The sequence below is a fragment of the Mixophyes fleayi genome, chromosome 4 (genome assembly GCF_038048845.1).
Source record: "Mixophyes fleayi isolate aMixFle1 chromosome 4, aMixFle1.hap1, whole genome shotgun sequence".
Classification (NCBI taxonomy): domain Eukaryota; kingdom Metazoa; phylum Chordata; class Amphibia; order Anura; family Limnodynastidae; genus Mixophyes; species Mixophyes fleayi.
Genome location: NC_134405.1, coordinates 79,358,785 through 79,384,162, shown reverse-complemented (window position 1 = coordinate 79,384,162; position 25,378 = coordinate 79,358,785). Strand labels below are relative to the sequence as shown.

At 41.2% G+C, this 25,378-nt stretch overlaps 1 protein-coding gene across 3 annotated transcripts in view; it reads left to right on the top strand.

Moving 5' to 3' along the window:
* GLCE (glucuronic acid epimerase) overlaps positions 1 to 25,039 on the top strand; it is a 30,751-nt gene extending 5,712 nt beyond the window's left edge. For 2 of the 3 annotated variants that reach the window (XM_075207551.1, XM_075207550.1), the window contains 3 exons: positions 17,642 to 18,213; positions 19,047 to 19,289; positions 21,049 to 25,039. In XM_075207551.1, the coding sequence (XP_075063652.1) occupies positions 17,655 to 18,213; positions 19,047 to 19,289; positions 21,049 to 22,073 (1,827 nt within the window). In that variant the 5' untranslated portion in view covers positions 17,642 to 17,654 and the 3' untranslated portion in view covers positions 22,074 to 25,039. Of the gene's footprint in view, positions 1 to 15,940; positions 16,054 to 17,641; positions 18,214 to 19,046; positions 19,290 to 21,048 lie in introns of those variants that run through there. The other variant, XM_075207552.1, reaches the window with a different exon arrangement.
* The last annotated feature ends 339 nt before the right edge of the window (positions 25,040 to 25,378 follow it).

Sequence of the window (25,378 nt, the reverse complement as noted above, 5' to 3'; positions counted from 1 at the left end):
TTTCGCTCCTATTGTGAAATATTGCTGAATATACAGCAGATTGGATGGGGATTGATTCTGTGTAGCAGCGAGGTCTGGACTTTGACTAGACCATACTCTAGGACATGTTTTTTGTTTTAAGCCATTTCATTGTGACTTTTGCTCAGTGCAGTTAGGCTGAAGGACTATAAATCTACCAAGCCCCAAGTCTCTAGCACACTGCATTAAGTTTTCCTTCCAGGATTTGTCTATATCTTGCTTCATTCATTTTGCCCTCTATTTAAACTTGTGTCCAGTTTTATAAGCAGAGAAGCATCCCTCCCATAGAATTATGCTCCCACCACTGTGCTTCATGGCTAGGGGATAATGTTCTTGAGGTGACGTTCCGTGTTTGTGCCAAACTTATTATTCAGCGTAGAGGTCAAATATTCCATCTTGGTCTCATTAGACCAGTGTTGGCTAACCTGTGACATCCCAGGTGTTGTGAAACTACAAGTCCCAGCATACCCTTCCAGCAATAGGCTGCTATATATTGGCAAAGCATGCTGGGACTTTCTGGGCTAGTTGGGCTAGTTTCACAACACCTGGAGTGTCACAGGTTAGCCAACACTGCATTAGACCGTTGAATCTTCCTCCACTTGGTATGTGTATCTCGCACATGCTTTTGGGCAAACATTAGGCACGATTTCATGCGAGCTTTCTTTAACAATGGTTTTCTTTCTGCCAGCTTCACATAAAGCTCAGATTGATGAAGTGTCCGGCATAGTCTTATGGGCAGCCTCTCCCATCTCTACCATAGAATATTGTGTCTTATGTCGGAGTAGCTGTAGGCCTCTTAGTGGTCTCTTGCATGGAAGCTTAGGGAAGCCTGTTGTACAGAAATACACAGTTGTGACATGTTTTCTTCTTTTAACTTTTGAACTAGAAGACCCCTCACAGACAGGAGTATTTAGCTTAAAACTAATTGAAACATTAATTGCCCCCAGATTGGAATCCAAACAATTAATTGTGTAACCTCTGAAGACAACTGATTGCATCAGGGATTATCTAGGTCTGTCTTGGCAAAACTGGTGATCACTTATGTAATCAGTTCTTGACTGTTTTTATTTGTAATTAAGGAAGCTTTGGAGTTGCTAGTTTACTTTGAGGTTTTACTTTTCCAGGCTGGAATGTGGAGTCACTGGTGCTATAGAATATTGTTGCAGCACTGATATAATAACGCTGGTATACCCTGCGGGAAATTGATGCTCTAATGCAGGATAGCTGGGCATACTATTCAGGTCATTAGGGTTGTATGATGCAGTATATTCTCTGTAATACATTTAACTTGGGGGCCTATTTATCAAGTCTTGAACCATACGGAAATGTCTGTTTCCACATATTTTAGTATGTTAGTAATTTAACACAAGCAGTATCGCAGAATACTGCAGTGCCCATAATTCTCCTCCGTTCTATCCCAGAATGTTCCTGCAGATTCCATGCTCTCCCCTCCGTAGTCTAACAAAACACCTTATGGTTGCACATGTGCAGTAAATGAAAACGAGTCATCGTCAGGACAGCCTCTTATTAGATCCGGTGACTTTTTTTTGATAAATGTCCCCGGTACATCTATAAGAGATGATAATGTACGTGCCAGTTCTGCAGTTGGTCATAAATAGACCCACAATCTCTTATATAGGCACACCACAAATTTCTCCTTCAAAGATTGTGAGCAGCTGACTTTTGTTCTTACCTTCCTAGCCTTTATATAAATTTGTCCAGGATTGGTGTAACCAAAAGTTTCTTGGAGTAAGAATAATGCAGAAACCCAAGGTAGATCAGAAATGTCAGACCTGGTGGGAAGAGAATTATTGAGCGCTAATGGAAAGTAATCACAGTACTTTCAGACATTGCTGTTTGTCTTGAATGATATGTTCCTACTAATTGCTGATTTCAGACAAACCTCTCGGTTTGTTCTTTGGCAGAGTGTAGGGGCCTGTAATTCATATTGATTTTTCTGATTGATGGGACATTCTGGGACATGTTGATTCCAAGTGATATTTTATGCTCTTGCTTTTTGCTGGAACGCTAATGTATTTGGGCAATTTATATATGTGGGATTTTTATTCTTCTCACTTCTTTAGACTGGGGAATTGTGTTTGCCATAATTGCTCTCTAGCACTTGCCTGTAGGGGCTAACAAATTTTGCTTTTAATTGTGAAACTTTTAGTGCTTGTTCACACATCTATTTTATTTTTATTTTTTTTGCTTTGCATGTTAAGATGCATTAAAAATGTTGCAAATAAGAGTTGATGGTGTCGTTCCTAGATGCGTGTTTTGATATGTTTGTAGACCTGGGTAACACAAGTCAAGTAACAATCTATACATACAATAGTACAATGGTAGCTGTAGAGTCTACATCTTCCATATTGTTACTTGTCTTGTAGATCTACAATAGGCAACATAAATTAAAATATTAAGTTCAGGAAATAATCTAATATATACATAACCATGGGGTAGCAAATCATTGAAATGTATAATATATATATATATATATTATATATAAAACCACATAATTTTTTTTAGTGATCTTGCAAGTTACAGGCATTAGAATTCAGTGAGTAGACTAAAGTGTATCCTAAAACAGTTGTTATAAACATTCTGTCCTGCCAGCATTGGTACCTGTCACTTCTGTAAGGCTGACACCCTGTACAACAGTCAATGAATACAGCATTCAATGCAATGTTCCAATTACCAGGATGGACAAACCATGGCTGCTGTATCTACAGATTGCTATGAACAATCTTTTCATTCGAAGTTCTCCAGGGAGTCAGCCTTGCATGAAACATTAATGTCTAATGGGCGGTAGTTTAGGTGCTGGCATTCTAAGAAGCCTTTCTGGCTTCCGTGAGAACTTTTAAGAAAAGCTTGTTTGTCATATTTGATAATACTACACCATAATGAGTGCATTTATTTAGTTTGCTTATGTTGTTTTCCTTCAGCAACTTCAGAAATCTATTTTTATACCAGCCAATTGTAATTTCCTAAAAGAATGTTCTGATTACTTTAGTAGTTGGGAACATTACCTATTTTCTCTAGACGTTCGTTTGACTGCCCTGTTGGAGTGCATAGATGTTGAATCCTTTTACTGTAGCAAAGTGTTATTGAAAGTTCACGATTTATTTTATAAAATTTATGTTGAATAAATATATGGACAGTAAAATGCTATGAAGGATGAGGAGAGAGATGGAGAAATAGGGCAAGGGAGGAAGTCTGTGTGTGAGGGGTGGGTGTGAGGGGGGTGGCCATTTGATCCCAAAAAAAGTCAGTGAGGATTCCCCCATATTTTGAATTAAAAAATAAGATTGTTTGCAGCATGACTTGTCCCATGTGTTTTATTAACCATTATAGAAAGTAGGGCCAACACTGTGCCCACACAACACGGTTACACACATGCAGGTGTACCCATAACAAACCGCTTCACCAGTCTGTCTCCCCACTGACCCAACTTCAATGCACCCGTCGGCAGCCATTAGAATTGGTTTAGCACGTTGGTTCAAAACTGTGGATTAATATTACTGTTACCATGGCCAGATGTGCTCTGGCTCAAATAGAAAACCCAGATTATGTTGTGACTGGTGTTTCCAGCAATAGCAGTGGTACACCATGATGGAAGATGTGTCTGGACACATTAAATGATAAGAACAGGCTCTAATGTTTACAGACAGGAGCCCTGGCCAAGGGGCTCATCCAGAGGCTGCCTCCAGTGCCGTAGAAGAGGTGACTACACTGTCCTGCCATGTCCAGCTGTCTTTCCACAATAACCCACTTGCCTCCGCCCTTTGATTTATTTCTCTCATCCAATCTCTCTCCCAGTCCTGTCACCCTACACCCTGAAATATTGCCAGAATATGCCCTTTTCTTACCCAAGATGCCAAGAAAACTCTTATTCATCCGCTCATCCTCTGACCTTGAGTACTGAAGCCTCCTAGCTACCAATCCCCTCACCCATCTATCCACATGGCAATCCGGTTTAAATGCCACAGCAATACTGATCTTCTTCTTGCGCCTCTTCACATCTGCCACCCCACTTTGTAAATCCCTACACTTGCTCCCTGAGCCCTCAAGAATACCATTTAAATTGCTCACTATTTCGTACAAAGCCCCCAACAACAACCCCCATCTGCATCTCAAAATACTCTCCCTCTTGTCCTCTTAGATCAGCTTCTGACCTGCACCTAGCCTCTGGTATCTACACCCCACTCCTCATGCAAGGCTTCTCATGTTGTTACCCACTTATGGACTAAGGTTTTACTCCGGTTTTAAATCTTTGAACACTCTCTGAAAACCCATCTCTTTTTATTAGTTTACCCTACTCCCACTTATACTACCCACACTAGTATACCTTCACAAATGTCCCAATCTCCACTCTGGACCACACACTTATTGTTTCAGCTGTGCCTTCTTCCCTACCCTTTGTGTTCATGTCTGTGTTTATTCTGTCTACCATGTATGTCCCTGTTTTCCCCACTGGCGCTGGGGAGCACTGTGGTACCTTACAAATCAACGATAATATATCCAACCTTCTTTAACTTATAGCTATAGTGGAAAAATATTCCCGTGTGGACATCGGCTATTCTGCTGAATGTACCTTGCTGATATTGGACCAACTATAAAGAGTGTATAAGAGGAAAATACAATCGTTGCCAAGGCTGAATTTGAACGCCTGTTAATATCGTTGCCCACCTTTACTGTAGACTGCATGGATAGACTGATCAACTGGCTGCAAAACGTACTTCACAATCCAATACTGGCTTGGAAATTAAGCATCTTGGTTATCTATAGCACAATGTGTTTTTATTTTAATTTGTACAAGCTGTGAGTGTGTACACATTTCTAAAAAAGAGATATATATAGATATAAAAACATACTACTAGGTTAATTGGCTGCTATCAAAATTGACCCTGGTCTCTCTCTCGCCCGCTCACTGTCTGTGTGTGTGTGTCAGGGAGTTTAGACTGTAAGCTCCAATGGGGCAGGGACTGATGTGAGTGAGTTTTCTGTACAGCGCTGCGGAATTAGTGGCGCTATATAAATAAATGGTGATGATGATGATATAATGTATTGAAAGACCTTTACAGAAATGCCTCACTTTGAGTGTTTGAAGTGTTCCTAGGTATGGTGTAGTAATAGAGATTATATAAAAGGGATTAATAAGAGATGTGAGGGGTTTAATAATTACCAATGCTTTTGGGCAAATGGAATTTTGTGGGATATTGGTGTTTGTTATTGTTGATGATGCAAATCTATGTTTTAAATACCTGCATGTTCAGATTGAGCTGTGGATACAAGATTTGCAGATCTTATATTTTTTTTATATACTGGTTTATGATTTTCTTATTTATCCTGCATATTCCACTTTGTCTGTAACAAGTGTAATAAAGGGCTTAAAGACCCTGAACTAGTCCTCTGTGCCCATAGACTTTATCATCTGGATACATGGGGACACTCACGTGGGGAGTAAATCTACATTTGTCTAACTCCTCCTCTTACCAGGCAAAAAAAAATTCTGTCGACGTGAGAAGCTAAACGGAAAAGCGGAATACATTAGTGAGGCAAGCTTGAAAAATGGCTTTAATATTTAAACCTTTAGAGTGGAGTGTCTGGAGACTGCGTTTTAATCCTTAAATATTTAATGTTCCAGAGCAGTCTGGCAGGCTGGGTGTTTGTGCCCTTATTTTGTTTTGATTACATAATGTTGTTTCTCCAGAGTCTTGCGAGCCTCCTGTTTAGTGACATCGGTATTGCGGTCTATAAGCTGTCTAAATATTTGGAGAAGGTGGAAGAAGGATTTTGATAACCCCTGCGTAGCAGTCTAGATGTAAGATGTTGCAGGGTACAAGACATCATCCCGCTGACCTATTCTCGTCTCAGGCAGAAGCGTGTGTGTATATAGCTGGGCTGGATAATTGAGAATGCCAGAGCGTGTCATGTGGGGATAAATGGGATATTTTCAGTAAAGCTTCTAAAATTCTGTAATCTGTAAATTTGCACTGTTAGGGCATTTTTACTCCTGCGGATTTATTTTTTTGAAGTGTTTGAGAGGGGAGGAGAAGGGGGCTGGTATAGAGGTTCAGGCAGAGTATATAGAACTATTCCTTGCTTCGTTGCAAGCCATCGACAGATCAGATGAACTTCAAACTGCATAATGTAATAAAGCTGTGCAAGAATTGACTACCCCCCCCCCCCTCCCTTCCTTCCTCCCCTTCCCTCTTCTTGAGTCATCAGTATGTGGCCTTATAAGTATGTGTGGTTTGCCTGAATAGGATCACTTTAGAACTCGGTACATACATATGGACAGGTTATAATCCTAATCCACTGCCTTTTCGTAAATTTGGATGCCTGTGTGTATTTGTATAGCCAAAATTGATGTGTTTAGATAATCCAAATGTCTGCACACCATATGTGCCTCAAAATCTGATTTTCCATTTGTGCAAATGTTTGGGAATGTGTCCCTTCCATTGTATGTTCCCCTGAAATGCTAGAGACTGGCACGCCTGCTCCTTTTATACAGTCAGACGCTTGGGATTTAGTTGAAGACTCTAGGAAATATATTTACTAAACTGCGGGTTTGAAAAAGTGGAGATGTTGCTTATAGCAACCAATCAGATTCTAGCTGTCATTTTGTAGAATGTACTAAATAAAGAACTAGAATCTGGTTGCTATAGGCAACATCTCCACTCTTTCAAACCAGCAATTTAGTAAATATATCCCTAAGTGAGCACTTAGACTAACACATAGATAACATGAAACATGTTACTGTAATTTCTGACACAGGCCGAGGTTCAAACCCACCGTCCCCTCTGTTTTCAGGCTTATATTTAAGGGTGTGTATGTGTAGTGCATGCAGCTACTGGTTCTCTTACTGTATATCTGTGTAAAGATCTGTATCCTATGAGCTGCTGTATGGAGGAGAGGATAATGCTTTGCCACAAGTCACTCGCTCTGAGCAGATTAAGCATCTATCTTACCACACAGCCGCTATCGCTTGGTGATGACAGACACAGCCAGAGGGCACATTTTCCTTATGTGATTCTCTCACATGTAGTTCTCTGCACTCGGATGTTAGTACAGTGATTAATTTCTCCAAATGGCCCTGTGTACTCAGAGAAATGGACTCTGAGTCCTCTTCACTTGTATCTGTGTATTTTCAGAAGGCAACAGTACATGTTGGATGTAGGTTATTTGAGGAGAGTTGAGCAAATTTGTAATTTGTGTCAAAATAACATTCATATGTTGATTATTTTTTCACGCACATTAGCTGAGATGTGTTATGTAAAGTAATGCAATAACCACAAGCTATAGGTGAAATCATTTAGGGCTAGATTTACTAAGCTGCGGGTTTGAAAAAGTGGGGATGTTGCCTATAGCAACCAATTAGATTCTAGCTGTCATTTTGTAGAAGGTACTGAATAAATGAAAGCTAAAATCTGATTGGTTGCTATAGGCAACATCTCCACTTTTTCAAACCCGCAGCTTAGTAAATCTAGCCCTTAGTGTTAATTTCATGTCCTTCATTTAGTCCTTACCAAAGCTGTGTACCGGTTTACTGATAAACATAAGTGACCTATTAAGTTCTCTTAATGTGGCCATTGAGACTAAACTGTAGCCCCCAAGGGCAATGTTCATTAACCACTCAGCCCCTGGACTTTAACTTGTAGTACCAAGTTATTATATTGACATAGCTTATTTTTTGGCACGATGGAGGTGACTTACTCATTCATCATCACCATTTATTTATATAGCGCCACTAATTCCGCAGCGCTGTACAGAGAACACACTCACATCAGTCCCTGCCCCATTGGGGCTTACAGTCTAAATTCCCTAACACACACACACACTAGGGTCAATTTGTTAGCAGCCAATTAACCTACCAGTATGTTTTTTTTGGGAGTGTGGGAGGAAACCAGAGCACCCGGAGGAAACCCACACAAACACAGGGAGAACATACAAGCTCCTCACAGATAAGGCCATGGTCGGGAATTGAACTCATGACCCTGTGTGTTTTAAGGCATTACTGCTTACCACGTTGCCACCGTGCTACTCATTAACCAGTATTAGCAGTAGGTGCGTTAACATTCTGCTTCACAATCCTGAGCATATATTTCTGATACAGTGATCTCATGATAGCAGGTGACTAAGGTATCAATATAATCCATATTGCACGTCTTGTTGACCATTGCAGCTTTAGATACTTTCTGGCCCAGGTTGTGCTGCAGGCTACTGAGGCGACCTGTGGGCTCTCCAGCACTGAAGCTGTATTTGTGTGGCCAATAGATTACATGGATGGTTTACAACAAGCCATTCATTAGGATATCCTGCGATTCAGGGCAGTGATAAAATCCTCATGACCATACAGAATGTTAATTTGCACCACTGTAGATGGTCTGCTTGTTGCTGGGATTATAGGCACTTCTCACACTTCACATAATACATGTTTCACACTTGAGATAGGTTGGTTATTTGCAGGGAAACAAATGGTGGCGATAGGGCAGATTTAGTCTATTTAACACCACAGTGGTTAAAGCTGTCTGGCTTTATGCAAAGCACTGTCAGGGCTCTGCCACAGCTCTGCACTATTAATGCGCTTTTCAAATACTAACTAGCACCTGAAAAGCGTTTTAAAACTGATAGTCGTTTCCTATAGGCTCGTTCCCACCGTTACATTCTAAAATTTTAACACATTAAAAAAGTTTTAGAACACAGCATGGCCTATATATACATTAACATGCACGAACAGTAAAATTGTAGTGGTAAAAGCACACAGAAAACACCTTAAAATTCATTTAAAGTGTGCATCATCTTGCGTTTTTTGTTGTGTTTTTTTTTTTTTTTACCAATATTCCCAGTGCATATGTGTGCATGACGCCTCATACTGTAGGGAAAAACTTTAACTTTCACAAAGTCTCTTAAAATCATCTACACTGTTATCTTCCCAAATGACAAGCAGAGTGACCCTTCCTCGCCAGCCTCCCTGGGGTAATAATAATAATGGAGACCCCAGAGATGACAAGTAATCACACACACACAAGGTAATAGACAGGTGTTCCACAGGTCCTTATTGCATTATTGTATAATTAAATAACACCTACCAGTTTTCAAAATATTTTCAATTTAAACAACAATGTTCATACTCTTATCACCTTCATATAAAACAAACAAAAAAGTAACCACGTGGATGCCATGTATGGCTCATTCACAAACTTGCCTAATATGGTTCCATGATGACACTTCTGTTTTATGTGGAGTACATGGCATATAATGTGTCTGTATCACTTATACCGGTGATGGGCAGGCTGGTCTCTAATAACTTCTGACACCACTCATTATACAAAGTTATTCTATCATGCTCATCAGTAAAATCTATTATGTAAATATCTCTGAATGGATGTGCATCTATTAGGTGCTTAACAAGCTCATTAATCATTGGCTTCTGATGACACTTGGCATCCTAACCATCAAATGTCCCCTTCTCATCCTCTAGTCCTGTAGTGATCTTGCTGGCAGCAAGGCACCTGGAGATCGTGCTGTGTTACTGGGAAGATTATACTGATGTTATCTGCTAGACTTGGGTTATCTGCACATAGACCACACATATTAAGTTGCTCTATTTACAGGAAACATGTAGGTAGGATACAGGTATTACCTGTAACATTCCTGGTATTAATACTGCTCTCCTGATGTGTGTTTACAAAGTTTCTACATTCACAGTATGCTGCAGATTGTGTTCAGCAGCCAGGTCCTTTATAAACACATGCAAAGCCTGTGAGAAGCGGAGGGAATTTACCGCCTACTCCACAGAGTGATTCTGACAGGCGCGTCGGCTGCTGTGGGTGAGAGCCTGAATTATTAAAGCTGCCTTTGTTTATTAAATTCATCTTGAGGCGTTGAGAGCATGTGTGATTATACAGAGAGGAAAATATGGTCTTCATTAGGGCTCCATTCCAATTGGAAGTCTGTCGGCCAACAAGGACACACACGAGAGAATGGAGGTAATGGGGAGGTTACGTGCCAAGTAATCCTATAGCCCTTCTGTGCTTACTTCTCAGGCTCGGTATGGCTGACCTTGTTGTTCTGTACCTTAATATGGCCACTCTCCAGGTGCTGTATGTTGTATTAGGCTTGGTCTGTTTTGGACTTCAAAGCGTTTACTGTTGTGAATGTATAATTTGTTAATGTCTTTTTCGTTATAGAAACTCAGCATCTGAGGGAAGATTTGTTGGTGTTTTTACATAGCTATCAGAAAATGCAATATGAGATTTTAGCCCTCACTTTGTCGTTTTGCTAGATATTTATCTTTTTGTTTGCTAAACAAATTCATACAAAGATTCAAGCAACTGGCTTTATCAAGTCAGAATATGCTAATAAACATAAATGTTAATGCCTCATTTCACGATCAGTCACTAATAATTTCCATATGAACTTCTCCTAAGATCTTGGAGAGAATTGGGTGTAACAAGCTGGATGTGAGGAACTGCAGATTTTTGGAGACATGAGCATCACCCAGTCTGCACAGCTTGCAGGCAGTCTGGTGTATGTAGCTACATAGGATGTAGTCAGCAGTGAGACGTGTGCACTTCTACACGTATGAGATGAGCGATACATGCTACACATTATAGTTAAAATGATGGGTCTGGTGCATCTCGCTAGATGTGTGAGCACCAAATACAAGGAAATTGTCATTTTAGTATCTCTTCTTTTAAGTGTGTTTTTGAGGTATACTCCTACAGTTTGTCAAATGTATGAAAAGCTGCATCACTGACATTTCATAATACAGGACAAGAATGCAGGACCACAGTGTAGACATGAAAGACATAGTAATCTCAGTAACAATCATTTGTGTTGCATTCCGTGAAATTAATTTACAGTATAATATCAGAAATAAACACACAATTCTTAGTGCACATTTGTGAATGCCCGTCTATCGCAATAAGTTGAGATCAAATTTGTACCTACACTAACAATTTCTATAGTAGGGAACATACTGTAACTATATCTGTTGCATCTGTCTGTAGGTAAGATGGTAGCACCTAGCGGACAGCTACCCTAACTAAGAACACCTATGAAATGTTTCTGGATAGCACTTATAGGACTGGGGCTACCTTCCCTTTGTCTCAGCACAGCACCCAGTTATACATAGTAGCCTTGTGTGTGTATTCCCTATGGAGTTATTGAACGGTCAGCCAGATTTGCTGCTTTCTCCTCTAATGCTGGGAAGCACAAGCTGCAGAGCAGTGAGTAGGTTACAGACTGGCTCCAGCTTCTCTGTGTACAGAAGGTGGCTGCTGCTGATAAGCCGCGTGGATTGGGTTGGGCCTGGAGTAAAATTAGCTGCTGCAACTTTGCCAACTGGTAAAGTTTTACATTTTGGATGGTTTGGGTGAAGTTGGGAGAGATTCCCAAGCGCTGTGTTGAGTTATTGTGTAATGCACTCTCTGCATTCTGTAGGACAAGTCACATGCTCTACATTAGAATGGGGTCAGGGTGTGTTGTGAGGGCATTAGTGTGATACTGATGTAGTTATTCATGTGTGTTGTACAGACAGCTCTGGATAATGATTACATGGCTGCTCTGCCTGGTTACTGTAAACATTAATTACCATTAGGAATAGTATTACTATTTAGGTTTCCTAGGGGGTAAAATACATATTTGATTTTGAACAAAGCATCTTCCGGACAAGGAGTGTTTTGTTATGTGAAGAGATTGTGTGCCGTTGGGATGACTATGATGAAACTAGAGATTAAAGATAGTAGGCAGCCATTTTGTCCAAGGAGTGCTCATGAAAATGGTGCTGCCTGAACTGTGAGTGTCCATTAGTGCTTTCTGGATATATTGTATTTTCTCCCTCCCTCTTTACATTATATTGAATTGTAGGAATCTCTAGAGTTTAATTATAGAGAGCTGCCAAGGATTTCTGTCCCTTTGGTTTTGGACCTAATTGGCCACAAATGCTGATCCTAATGACAGTCTGATCAGATGTCTGTCAGGATGGGTGGTTACAATAGCCACATCTGGTGGATCAGTGTATGGACACATTTGATAGAGATCTGACCTTTTGGTGGTCTGACAAGGAGCTCGATCACATGCGTGGTATTAGGATTAACAAAGACACTTTTTTTTTTTTTTCTTAATTACAGGTTTACATCAGCTCTTGTTAAACCTGGTTGTTTTAATGCTAGCATTAAAAACAATACAGTGGAAAATGAAAATCCATATTTGATTGCACCTGTTCATTTAATCCTGATTTGCAGTGTGCAAATGGTTCTGGCCCTTTAATAAATCCAACCCACCTTTATACCTTTTCAAATCCTTGTGATAAATCAGTGTTCCCTTATGTTTCATTGACCATAAGCCACCTCTGTTTACTTCATAATCTCCCAACTTTTCTTATGTTTCCTACTGTCTGCCACACAACATGTCTGGTAATTCACAGAGTATGTTTATTTAAAGCAGTCACCCTGTTAAGTCAATACATTGCAAATTATCAGTGTATCCCTGTTCTCAATCGGCAGACACTACTATAGCTTTTTCTTTCATTATCTGTTTGTTGGGGTGGGGGTTATATGCTGCAGAAGATATCCTATACATGATTCATGTGATTTTGTTATCTCTATATTGTAAAGGTACAACACCATACCGTCTAGCAGCCTGCTATTGTGTATATAGTTTTGTTTTAAACCTGCAGTTATTGTACATTTAGATTTGTGCAATTTATGATTATATTGAGAATATTATGATCCTTTGCAAAAGAAGATTTGTGTCCCTACGGGCATATGTATCCTATTACTGGAAATAAGTGACTTATTGTGTTTGCGAATTGTCAATAGTGTATCTGCTGTGTCATTATTGGACATGTTTGCTGCTGATCCTATAACTTTGCCCTCCTGAGCAGTCTGTAGCCGGACACGGTTACAGTATACGTCTCTCCGTTTCGGCTAAACTTCCAGAGACAATGCAATTTAAATCATTCTTCTGGAATTTCACAGGCTGCTCGAAACTGCTTTGTCAATAGGCTTACTTTACTGGAGATCAATATGCCCCATTTTGGCGAGTGATTTAAAGAGTCGTTCTCCCCCTGTGCAGTACTAATGTTGTTCTGTGTGAGATTAATGGCTGGATGCACAGCGCTTGTCACTTTTAGCTCTGATTTTCTGATAGATGCTCATTAGATTAACAACGGGGTGTAAATTTGTCTGCAGAGTGATTATTTTACATTTAGCTCAGGAATATTATTTACAATGTGTCGGGAGGAAGGGAATGTATAAATATGGATGCCTTGTTCTCTGCAGAGACACATTCTTCCCCAGACACAGAAAGACTTGGAAGATGGAATGGGGTGTGTTTTTTGTTTAGTTTGTTTTTTAAATAGGATTTTGGCAAAAGTGAATTGGTGTAAAATAGGGATGCGCCGGTTGGAAGGGTTTTTGGGAAAGATTCTGTTTCAGCCGAATCTGAATCTCCATTTAACTGAAATTGTAGGGTGGAGAATTTATTGTTTTCAGAGAAGTTAAAGAAAATCTCATTTAGGTCCCTTCTGTTCTGTTTTATGTGTAATGTATGTGCTGAATTCCTGAATTCTGAGGTGTTTTGGGTTTTTTTTTTTTTTTTTAGTTTCTCTTCTCTGAAACTATATTTTTATGTAGAATTGGTTACTTTTTTTGGGGGTTTTTTTTTTGTCTTACATTTTTGGACTATTGAAATGATTATATTACACATTTTCAAGCACGTCCTGCTTTATTGTTTTGTGATTTGTTTAGTCTGCCTGGCGAACCCCAGTAGGCTGATCACAGTATATGATATGGTTTCTTTTCATCTTGACCGTGTCTTGTTTCTTTCATCTGGGTTCTGTCGTCTCATAAACTATACTATCAAAGCCTTAACTGAGGGCCCTCCGTCCTGCCCCCATCACTTTGCCTCTATTCTCCAACCAGCTCCCACATGTCTTTCGGTACAACCATCCATTCCTATGGTGTCTATTATTCACATCATACACATTTCTACATTGCTCTCTGGCTGGTCAGAAATGAAATATATAGACTTAACCTCATGTATCCAACTCCTATTGTCCCGTAGATCATAAGCCTGTGAGCCGGGCCTTCTTACCTCTCTGTATTACCCAGTATTGTTTATAACCGTTTATCCCCAATTGTAAAGTGCTACAAAATTTGCTGGCGCTATATAAATAAATGTTGATGAAAATGTATTTATTTGTAGACTTCTTTCTTTAGCAAATTGCATATATCCTGTTCTCCTTCCTGTCATTTACTGTCTTACCCCTCCCCATCCCAGTGTCTCTCTATGCTAAGGAAAGAGAAGTAACAGATTTGGAGGGAGGTAAGGGAGGGGGGCGTGATAACACGTGAGTGCAGAGTAAATTATGGGTAAGTAATTTATATTCTACAGCAGCACATTCTATAAATGGATGTAGTTGAAGTAGACTTCAATCTAAAAGCTCTATGGACTAAAAAATGTGTTTTAGCCGTATAACTCCTGATTTTGCGAACATAAGTCTTTGGTATAAAAAAAATGAGATTAAAACATTTTTAACATTCTGTCAGTGATGTAATTTTAAACACCCACCTGTGCTAATTTCAATAGTTTTGTTGAACTAAACTGGATAAGTGTTTGGGGTTTTGTTTTTTTGGGGGGTTTCTTTTTGGAAAGTCACTCATTGTTATCAAACGTTTTCAGCCAAGTGTTTTAGAGGTATAGACTGTGTTGTAGGAGTAATACAATCCTGAATCCAGTTAGTTGTATTATAATTTTGATTCCCTACCGATCTGATGCTTGTGTTACGCACTTTGGCCCTGTGAAACACTCATTAATGTTTGAAGTCCTTTTTAAGATAGTTCACATTTGTGCTCTCCTTATGGACTCCAGACGTGAGCGGTGACTAGTATGCCCGGATCTGTAGTGCTCATCATTATCCATGCTGTGTGATTGTAACAAGTGTCATGCCTGCTGATTATGTGTGTCCCCCCCACTGTGAGAGCTGCAGGAATCTCCTGGGGACCTGCGGATGCCTGCAGTACATCAGTGTGTTTATCCCCCGGCACCTGAGCAATGCCAGTCACCTTAGCAACACGTCTACCACAAAGACTGGGGCATAGCTGGATGTGTAGGGATGGTTTATACCGTTTATATCCACTTCTATAGCTTTCCTCAATGGGATGTTTCAGGTGCATCAGTCATGTGGTAAGAAAGTAGGTCCAGAGGATGATCTGAAATGTACACGCTCAGCTCGGTATAAGTGCAGATTACCTGTTTAACTGTGGTGACTTCAACATAGCATCATAGTTACTGTTCACCCGGGAAGGAGAACATATTAGAGAGAACGGACTTGCAGAATGTTTTACATGCGTGTTCTCCCAAGTGTGCTTGTTACTCCTTGTCAGTGTGCTCTAATTGCAAGGTATTGCTCTGCCTTGCATCATCTAGCTTATTGCTGTAGCAGGAACAGGCCATTGGTAGGTAAAGGAGGAGTATACTGCAAGCTGGCATCTAACCGGGCACCATTCTCCTGTATGTAACTGGACCACAGCTTTTTTTGAGGGGTCAGTCTGAAGTAAAATTAATGTTATCCAGGTGTATTCCATGATTTATGGCCCTGATATTTATCTTATTGATTTCGCAACACAGCTGCTTTAACTTTTGTGTTCTGTGACAAAAAAACTTTTTATATTTCTTTGTGTTCTATTTAAAACCATGATATATAGCGTGGCAGCACTTGTCCTTGTGTCACCTGTGCTGCCTGGGTATACCAGCCCAGCTCTGGCTGCACTGGTTACATGGCAGGAGGCTGGGTTACAGCCAGTTGTCGGGGAGTTCCCTGCAGTCTGTGGGCTGCACACTGATCTGAATTCAATTAGGGTTGAGACCAATTAGTTTGCATTTGTATTCACATTTCACAGTGGAACGTCGCTCTTTCTCCCACTCTCAGATTAGAATTGCATGGAGGGAAGTGGCAGCCAGCACTGTGTGTGGGCTCAGGATTTATAGCAAACCTTCCTTGTCTTCAGGTCGTGGTAGCAGGAAGTAAGTACTGTTATGTGGTGAGTGGGTGGAGGGTTTGTGTCCACAGGGTATGTGAGCTGTTCCTTGATCTGTGCATGAGGGGATATGAAGCTGTGTGCAGCCTATGTAAGGAACAGTATACAATACCAAGATTCTGTATACAGTGTATGTATGTAAGGAACGGTATACAATACCAACATTCTGTATACAGTATGTAATGTATGTAAGGCTAAGTGGATGCTCACTATATGGAGATAGAGAATGTGTAGCCCTGCAGTATATGTTAGGGGTGCAGGACTGTGTATATAACAGATTATATAATCAGTGGCACAGTTGTCAGCATTGCTGGAGCTAGGAGTTCATTATAATCTGGGCACTATCTGTGTGGACTGTGTGATTAAAAAAAAATGGGCCCTAGTGTGCAGTTGATTTGAGTTTACTCTGTAAGGAACTCACTATTCTGTGTAATTTGGTGGCACTATATAAACTGCTGAGTATGCAAGCTGCGTTGTTTATATGAGGAATGTTCTGTATAGATATGAAGGCTATTGGTCTAGTGATATATATGTATATATGCACGTGCTGTGTGGCTGTATAGATCTGCACCTCATATGAGTCGGACAGATTAGGAATGAGTATGAGGGAGGCAGGATTTGTATAGATGTGTAGATTGTGTGCTGAGCTGTGTTTACTGAGGCAGGGATACGTGAACAGGTGTGTACGCCGACGGATTGGGATGGATGATGTGTATTGTGCTGACAACCCTGTGAGAGGCTGATTTAATAGACACAGCTCTCGGCTGTCTTATCGCCTCTGGCCAGTAATCCTGCTACTGACATGGGGCATTTAGTCAGCTGTTGCTGCATCTATTGGCTTAACTTTATAATTTTACAGATTTCTCAGCACAACCTTTAGCTTGCAGTACTCTGTGGGGAAGGCTTACCATTTTCTTTTTATTATGTAATATACATTATTTAACGGCATGCTTTTAAAATCTACAAATGTGGCTGAATGTAATTCTCCTGCTATTTACCGAGATGTTTTGCAACCACATCAAATATGTTTCTCTTGCTGATTTTACATATACTTATCTGAAAACCCTTTTACATTTGAGGACAGCTGTTACTACAGTATTTTAAAAGGATTGTACCATTTTGTCCATCCCCTGCTAATTACCCCATATACCCTTTTGGTTCATATTAGCCATGTTCTTTGGTTACACACTGTGTGGGAGTTTGAGTCTCCCACTCAGTTCTCACGGATGATTCTCTTCTCCCAGCTGAGTGTGATACAATCTACAGAGGGTTCCGTCACAAATGGAGTACATGGGGGAAATGTGGATAAATAGCGGGTTTGCCAAAGGAATATATTTAAATACCAGTAAATGCTGATTTTTACATTACTTATTGCAAGAGTCATATTTTTGTGGATTACCCCAATGATCTACAGTCTTCAAATAAATGGCCCACACATTAGCAGAAACTTACACATTTATGAGTATGTATGATTATAGTAATATGTATAATCTAACTTGTAATTCAGGTTTGCCTTCTGTTATACTTTCGCATACAAAGACTAGTACTTAATTCCTATTTTGTTTCTCCTAAAGGTATGGTCTGAACATGCGTTGCTTGGCAGCTCGGGTCAACTATAAGACGCTAATCTTCATCTGCTTACTCTTCACCCTGGTGACAGTGTTGCTGTGGAACAAATGTGCCTCTAATGAACACATCAGTACCCTGCCATGGGGACCAGAAGCGGCCCTGCGAGTTGACAGCGTGGAGAAGAGGGCGGCAGCGTCGGAGACCAATGCACCCCATGGCCAGCCCAGATCGGAGGAAGCTTCCCCCCAGGAGCAGCAGAAGGCTCCACCTCTGGTGGGCAGCAAGGGAACAGGACAGAAGTATGAGGAGATGGACTGTGTGATCAATGACGATCAGAGCGTGCGTTGCCGGAGAGAGGGGAATGAGGTGTACATGCCTTTCTCCTGGATGGAGAAGTACTTTGAGGTGTATGGAAAGATTGCTCAATATGACGGCTTTGAAAGATTTGAATTCTCCCACAGCTACTCCAAAGTGTACGCACAGCGAGGTCCGTACCATCCCGATGGGGTCTTCATGTCCTTTGAGGGTTATAATGTGGAAGTCCGAGATCGGGTGAAGTGCATCAGTGGAGTAGAGGGTAAGTGGGTGTGATTTTATATGCAGTGTGGGACTGACATTCCCTCAGACTTGTACGCACCAGGCTCCAGCAGATGCCCTATTTATTTGGTGCATTCATACTGTACTTGCCGCTCCAGTTGGCCTGGGAATGGCCACGTGTGTGTACAAATACATATTCATCATCATCACCATTTATTTATATAGCGCCACTGATTCCACAGCGCTGTACAAAGAACTCACTCGCATCAGTCCCTACCCCATTGGATCTTACAGTCTTAATCCCCTAACACATACACACACAGACAGACAGACACACAGACTAGAGTCAATTTTGATAGCAACCAATTAACCTACTAGTATGTTTTTGGAGTGGGGGAGGAAACCGGAGCACCCAGAGGAAACCCACGCTAACACGGGGAGAACATACAAACTCTACACAGATAAGGCCATGGTCGGGAATTGAACTCATGACCCCAGTGCTGTAAGGCAGAAGTGCTAACCACTGAGCCACCGTGCTGCCCATGTTATAGAACATGTTTACTTTATGAAAATGCTGTTTCAAAAAATGTCAGGACCTGCTGTACACAGCTGATAGCAGATGATTGCTACGCTAGGTTGGCAGAGCACCAACCAGTGAGCACCATGCGGTTTTTACCTTACTGTGCAGGCAGTGAGTGATGTCTGTAGAATGGGAAGTATTATCTGCAGGCTATGCCCACACCACCTATGATCCTCTGTTCCCTCATTAGGTTTATCTTTGTGTCACTGCAATTTGTTGTCAAAAAGTAAATGCTGGATATTGGGGCAAAATTTTCTTAACAAATTCTCTGTGTTTATCTGTCCTCCTCTCAGGTGTCCCATTATCCACCCAGTGGGGACCACAGGGATACTTCTATCCAATCCAGATTGCCCAGTATGGGCTGAGTCACTACAGCAAGAACTTAACGGAGAAGACCCCCCATGTGGAGGTGTACGAGAGGGCCGATGAGAGAACGGACGGTGTGCTGGGCACCTGGACTGTGCCTAAGGGGGCATCTGTAAACACCGTTTATGATAAGGCAAGAGGCAGCCATGTCAGACACTTTGTGGTGCCAGGTGAGTGTGAATGGTCATCTGCAGCTTTTGTTAAATACAGTTTTGTTTCAAACTTTACACCATTGTTTTATTGATTTTACAAAGGTTCACTCGCTTACCCGCTCCTCTGGTGCACAGAGATGTTTGTCTGCCAGAGTAATTCTTATGAAGGCCCTGCTTAGACAGCCAGTCTACCGGCTATATAGCAGACTATGAAACACACACATCCATCATTTCCAAGCCTAAGACATGACAAGAATATAAAAAACATACACAAGTAAATATAAACTGAAATGGATAAAAAGCAAAAATAAATTAGGCTTTAAAATGGGCTCACTAGGTTATTTTACCGTCATCTGTCTGTGACTGCAATAGCATTGAGCTACGGGCAGCGGTATGGGGACATGTCTGTCACTTTTGAAGTGCTAGGCTTCCTCATTCTGTCCTCCTCTCCAAAACGTTTCATTGTGGTGTGCACAAGTACGTACGGCACCTGGACTGCTGTGCAGCAGTGGAGACTTTCCCCCAACTTTCCTACCAATCGGGGCAAAGCTGTCCCGATCAGGATGGTGGGGATGATTGTAAGCTATGTCACAGTAGATAAAATAGGTAGAAAGGACCGAGAAGATATATTATCCAGACACAGCTGTGCTTATAGCTGCACATGGGAGGAAATCCATGAAGTAGTTAACTAGTCTGAAGTATTATTACTGTGCCGGAACATGTGTCCTGGCAGATCCAGGTTCTGCTTCCCTGCAGGACCCAAACACATAATGCCTTGTGCCACCGGGCAGATGCGCAGAGTCCAGTATAAATGTACGTAGTGGGACTGTGAAACGGGGAATTGTATAATTTATTCAGCACTTGGCTGAGAAAAGTTCCGTTATAAGAGGGTTTTTTTTTTCTCCAGTGCTCTCTGTATACATTGACATTTTCCCTGCTCCCTGCCTGGGGGCAGAGTTGAATTCAGGTCCCCGATTGGTTACTGACAGCCCAATTTGTCAGCTGTGTGATGAGTCTACCATGCATTAATTACTGAAGTAGAAGGAGGTGGTGGGGGGGAGCCTGTCCTCCAACATTATCCCCTAAGGGCTTATCTGGAAGGTGATGACAAAAGTGACTTCATTGTCTCCTCAAGTGATTGACTCGTTAATCCTAATGGGTATTGATTAGCGGAGCCGCCAGTACGTTAAAAGCTTGTTAAAGAGGCAGCAGTGGAGGCTATGGTGGTGAGAACATTCTTTATAAGGCTCAATAGATGAGACTGGAGGGGAAGATAACTGGTCACTTCTTGTTTTCTTTTCTTTTTTTTGTTTTTTTACTTTGCATGAAATTTTTTTCATGCATCTGTATTATGCACTCGCTTATAGACTACATGCAATGTGTCTTATTACTGCAATATCAAGGGTATCTGTACCGCCGTCCATACCCTCCTCCTTTCACAAGAAAGCTGCCATTTAATCCTAACCCTTATAGCACTATTTACCAACTTGGGTTTCTACTTCATGCCCCTCTTAAGTTTTATTGCCCTAACATTGGCGGATCCAGGGCAATGCCCCCCCCCCCTTCCCCCCTTGCAGCCAGCAGCACAAGTCTATCTGTAAATTGCATCTAAGACGCAGATCAGTACAGGGGAGGGGAGGGGCCTATCGCAGGTGGGAGGTGGGGCCAGCCAATCAGAATGAAGGGGTTGTGATTATTTTATACTTTGCCCTGTATATGTATTTATTAATTTTCTCTCCTCTTAAAAGTCTTTGTTTCCTTTTGACTTTTCTGACAGAAACTTCTGAGGGCGCTTCGCTAACGTTGGGTAACACCAGAGACTTCATCTTGTCTCTTGACTTGAAGTTTGTGACTAATGGCAGTGTCTCCGTGGTGCTGGAGACCACTGACAAGAACCAACTCTTCACTATACACTACGTGACCAATACACAGCTCATCGCTTTCCATAACCATGATGTCTATTATGGGATTGGACCCCGGAGCACCTGGAGCACACTGACCCGCGATCTCTTGACTGATTTAAAGAAGGGAGTGGGACTATCGAACACAAAAGCTGTGCGTCAGACTAAGATAATGCCGAAGAAGGTTGTCCGTATTGTGGTAGGAGGCAGTGGTTTTTTGGATAATGTCACAATCTCAACTACTGCTCACACTGCTGCATTCTTTGCTGCCAGTGATTGGCTGGTGAGGAATCAGGATGCCAAGGGTGGCTGGCCAATTATGGTGACCAGAAAGCTAGGGGAGGGGTTTAAGGCTCTGGAACCGGGATGGTACTCTGCCATGGCCCAAGGACAGGCAATCTCTACACTGGTCCGTGCCTACCTGCTCACCAAAGAGCAAGTATATCTGGACTCTGCAGTCAGAGCGACTTTTCCCTTCAAATTGCCCTCAGAAAAGCACGGTGTGAAAGCTGTGTTTATGAACAAATATGACTGGTATGAAGAATACCCTACTACACCTAGTTCCTTTGTCCTCAATGGCTTCATTTATGCTCTGCTTGGTCTCTATGATCTTAAAGAGACAGCAGGAGAAAAGCAGGGCAAAGAGGCATGGCTGCTATATGAGCGAGGAATGGATTCACTCCGCGCCATGCTGCCTCTTTACGACACAGGTTCTGGAAGCATTTATGACTTGAGGCACTTTATGCTAGGCACTGCCCCTAACCTTGCCCGCTGGGACTATCACACTACCCACATTAATCAACTACAGCTACTTGCTAGCATGGACGGGTCACCAATATTTAGAGACTTTGTGCGCCGTTGGAAGTCCTATTTAAAAGGAGGTAGGGCCAAGCATAACTAGAAGGGAAACCAGACGGAAACCAAAGGCTGTCGGTGTAACAGATGCCCAAGTCCAGCTCTTTCCCTTCTGTCTCCTTCATGCTTCACAGGTGGTGGTGACTTGGGACTCTCCACCCGCTATTGAACACCCAGCATTCTCTTGAGGTAGCAATTGGTAAGCTGGGAACTGTGCTTCAACAGTTTGAGAGTCACTTATTGCATTGCCTCCCTATAATGTGTGTTAAACATACTAGTGTTTTATTTAATATTAGTTTGTCTTTGGGAAGCTGAAAGCTGATTTTAAAGTTAGGGTTGGTTTTAAACTAGAATTTTCTTTCTAATTTCATTCTGTGCCTTCTGTCCTTATGATGTCATAGAAGCGGAGGGAACAACTTTTAAAATGACATTAGGATAAAAACCCTAGTGAAAAAAACCATGTTATCTGTGAACGGAGACTGTGGTTGGTTAAATGAATTCCCAGTATATATTATATATTGTGTTGACAATCATACAGATTAACTAGTTATCTATCAGTGACATCACAGACTAATACGTGCAGTGCTCCTATACCCTCTATGAACTTGTTTTTCCATATGCCAACTAATATTAGCAAAATACTAAGATTCCTGTTGAATGCACTTTATCGCCCCATATGTTATGACAGTAATCCCAATACAAGGTCTCTCCTCCACTTACTCCCACCCCTTATGGGGTTCCAAAGATTCTGCTCCAAAGTGTAAACTTCTGCTTAACACGGTGCTAAACGTGTTTCTGTTAAACAAGTAGAATATTCACTTTAGATCCAGTTTTAAAATATATTTAGTTTTTTATACCTAGCAGAAGAAAGCAGAATAATTTTATAAATGAAATTGCTTATATTCTGTATCACAAATATTTCTGTTTTAAAAAAAAGATTTATGGGAATAACCCTTTTGCAATCACTGCTTCCACCCCACAGTTGCCTGCTGAACACTGTGATAAAGATGTCAACACTACCCAACCGTAGTGTGTAGTACTTGCTGACTTTACAAGTAGCGTCCCCTCAAAGTACTGTGTGCTTCATCCTACAGAGCACTGAGTGTGGTCAAGACTTTTCCTCCTGGGCTCCAATGGTTCTTTTACTTCTGCATGGTCATTATCTGTAATTCTTGTGGCTTTATGGGAACACAAGTATGACACTGGTTTTGCATAAATGCCACTGTTTATTATAGTTGTGTGCACCTGACTGGTGTTCTATAGAAGATTTTATAGCCAGGTGATTATACACAGACTGCGTGCCGAGCGGCACAACCCACATAGGTTGTCAACGTAGCTACGATCTAGTTGTGCTGGGCAGATGGATCACTTTAGTCTTACACCGGGGCCAGGTTAGTGCACTCGGGAGAGGACCATGCACGCATCCAGTAGCATCATCTTCCAACCATGCTCTGTGATAATCTGATCAGTTTCGGTCTATTACCACCGGGTATTGTGCTGGATTTAAGGCAAGACATTCTGTAATATTGCACTGTGTGCGGCCAACATCCATCTCACAGCCAATCTCCTATTTCCTTAGACCAGGTTAAAAAACATCTGGTCTCCGTCAAGTAATGGAAAGAGTGGCACTTTGTCAGCGTATTCAACAGGTAAAAAGCAGATCCATTCTATAGGGGTTGTGGAGACCAATGGTACAAGTGGGTTATGTGGACAACCCAATTACAGTGAGTAGAAGCTTGGTAGTAGAACTGCATTATTAAGACAGAGTACTCGAAAATATGTGGATGTGTATTTTTAATTTAAGTGGAGTACACACGTGTGTATGTATACATCATATATACAGTGTTTCTTGTTTTAAAACGGTTACCTACTCTATAATCTCACCAATTCTATTAAGTCTTGTGGACCAGGGTCGTCCTATTAAATATCCCTCTCTTCTTTGCCTCCGCTTTACCCTGCTGTGCCCACCAATACATCTCCGTTACATTTTAATTAGGCACCACCCCTTCCCATTGCCTCCGAAGTCCCCATGGGCAGAGATCACCTGACAACATTTACAAACAGGCCTAATACTAATCTGATCTCTGTATATAAATATGTATTTATATTCTATTTTACCTGATTATAATTTGGCATCATGGCAGCTTTCTGGCCACACAGACTGTAATAACAATTTACCAGTATCTGCTGTGATATTGAAGCTTGTGTGGTCAGGATATGTTTGATCTAAAGCAGCCAACCTAAGTCTATGGTACCTCTCCACCCTCAGACTTAAAGTGTACTTATTGCCTACACAAGTAGAAGCCTCTTTTCTTGTCTTGATTGTCCCATTCAGCGACCACCTGAAAAGCCCATGTGTCTACTAGATATTAAACTGAGTGGTCCTACAATATTTCATGCCCCAAACTAACCTTTCTTTTTTCCCTGTAACAAATTAGAGTGATGTTTATCATGAATACACAGCAGAACAAAACTAATCATGTGGGTTGGTGCAATATGAACGCTCCTCCTGGTCACTCGTTGAATTTGCTGGTGACAAACCTGAGCCTGTTATACAGCCCCAAGGAAAAACTTTCTACCAGTGACTGGGTATATGGATCTGAATTACAGAGCAGGGTATGGGAGCGACACCACAAACAAAACTGGCTTCTCCCATACCCCCTGCTATTTGAGGGTTCAAACTATGTGTTGTGTTATGACATTCTGACCTTTAACATATGGGTCTATGCCATGTGTTTGTGAGTGTGTGTGCATATATACAGCATGTGTACACACAAATATATGCAATACTTTGTTTACCGGATCCCTTGTGGTGAGGTGGTCCTTCCGATCGCTGTATAGACTTTGCATTTTAAGCACAATGTGCCCATGATAATTTTATACACAGATTTTTTTGCAAAAAAATAAGAGGTACCTGTTGCTATGTTTATATGAAAAAAAAAAAGACAGGTCAGCATCATGCTTCAATAAAGCTGCTTTATATGATTGTAAAATAAATTTTTATCTTCTGAACGGAATGTGGTGTTTTTCTTTTCTTAAAAGAGACTGTATGACCTATATATGTGCTGTTACTGCATGGCAGCCAGGACAAATGTATAGGACTGGTACTCTGCCCCAGAGACGTTCCTGCTTTCTCAGAAATGGCTCCTGCTCTGAAGTCTAAGTATTGATTTCTTTCCTGATTTTCCAACAAGCAATTGTTCAAATCTGTCAAATGGGCACAAAGCAGAATGTAATGCTTTCGATGAGAACAATCTTAGCTTGTGGTAGAAATCCCCATAGATTGAGCAGACGACTGGGCTATACATCATGGGATCTCAGACAGAGAAAATTGAAGTGGGATAATCGCAC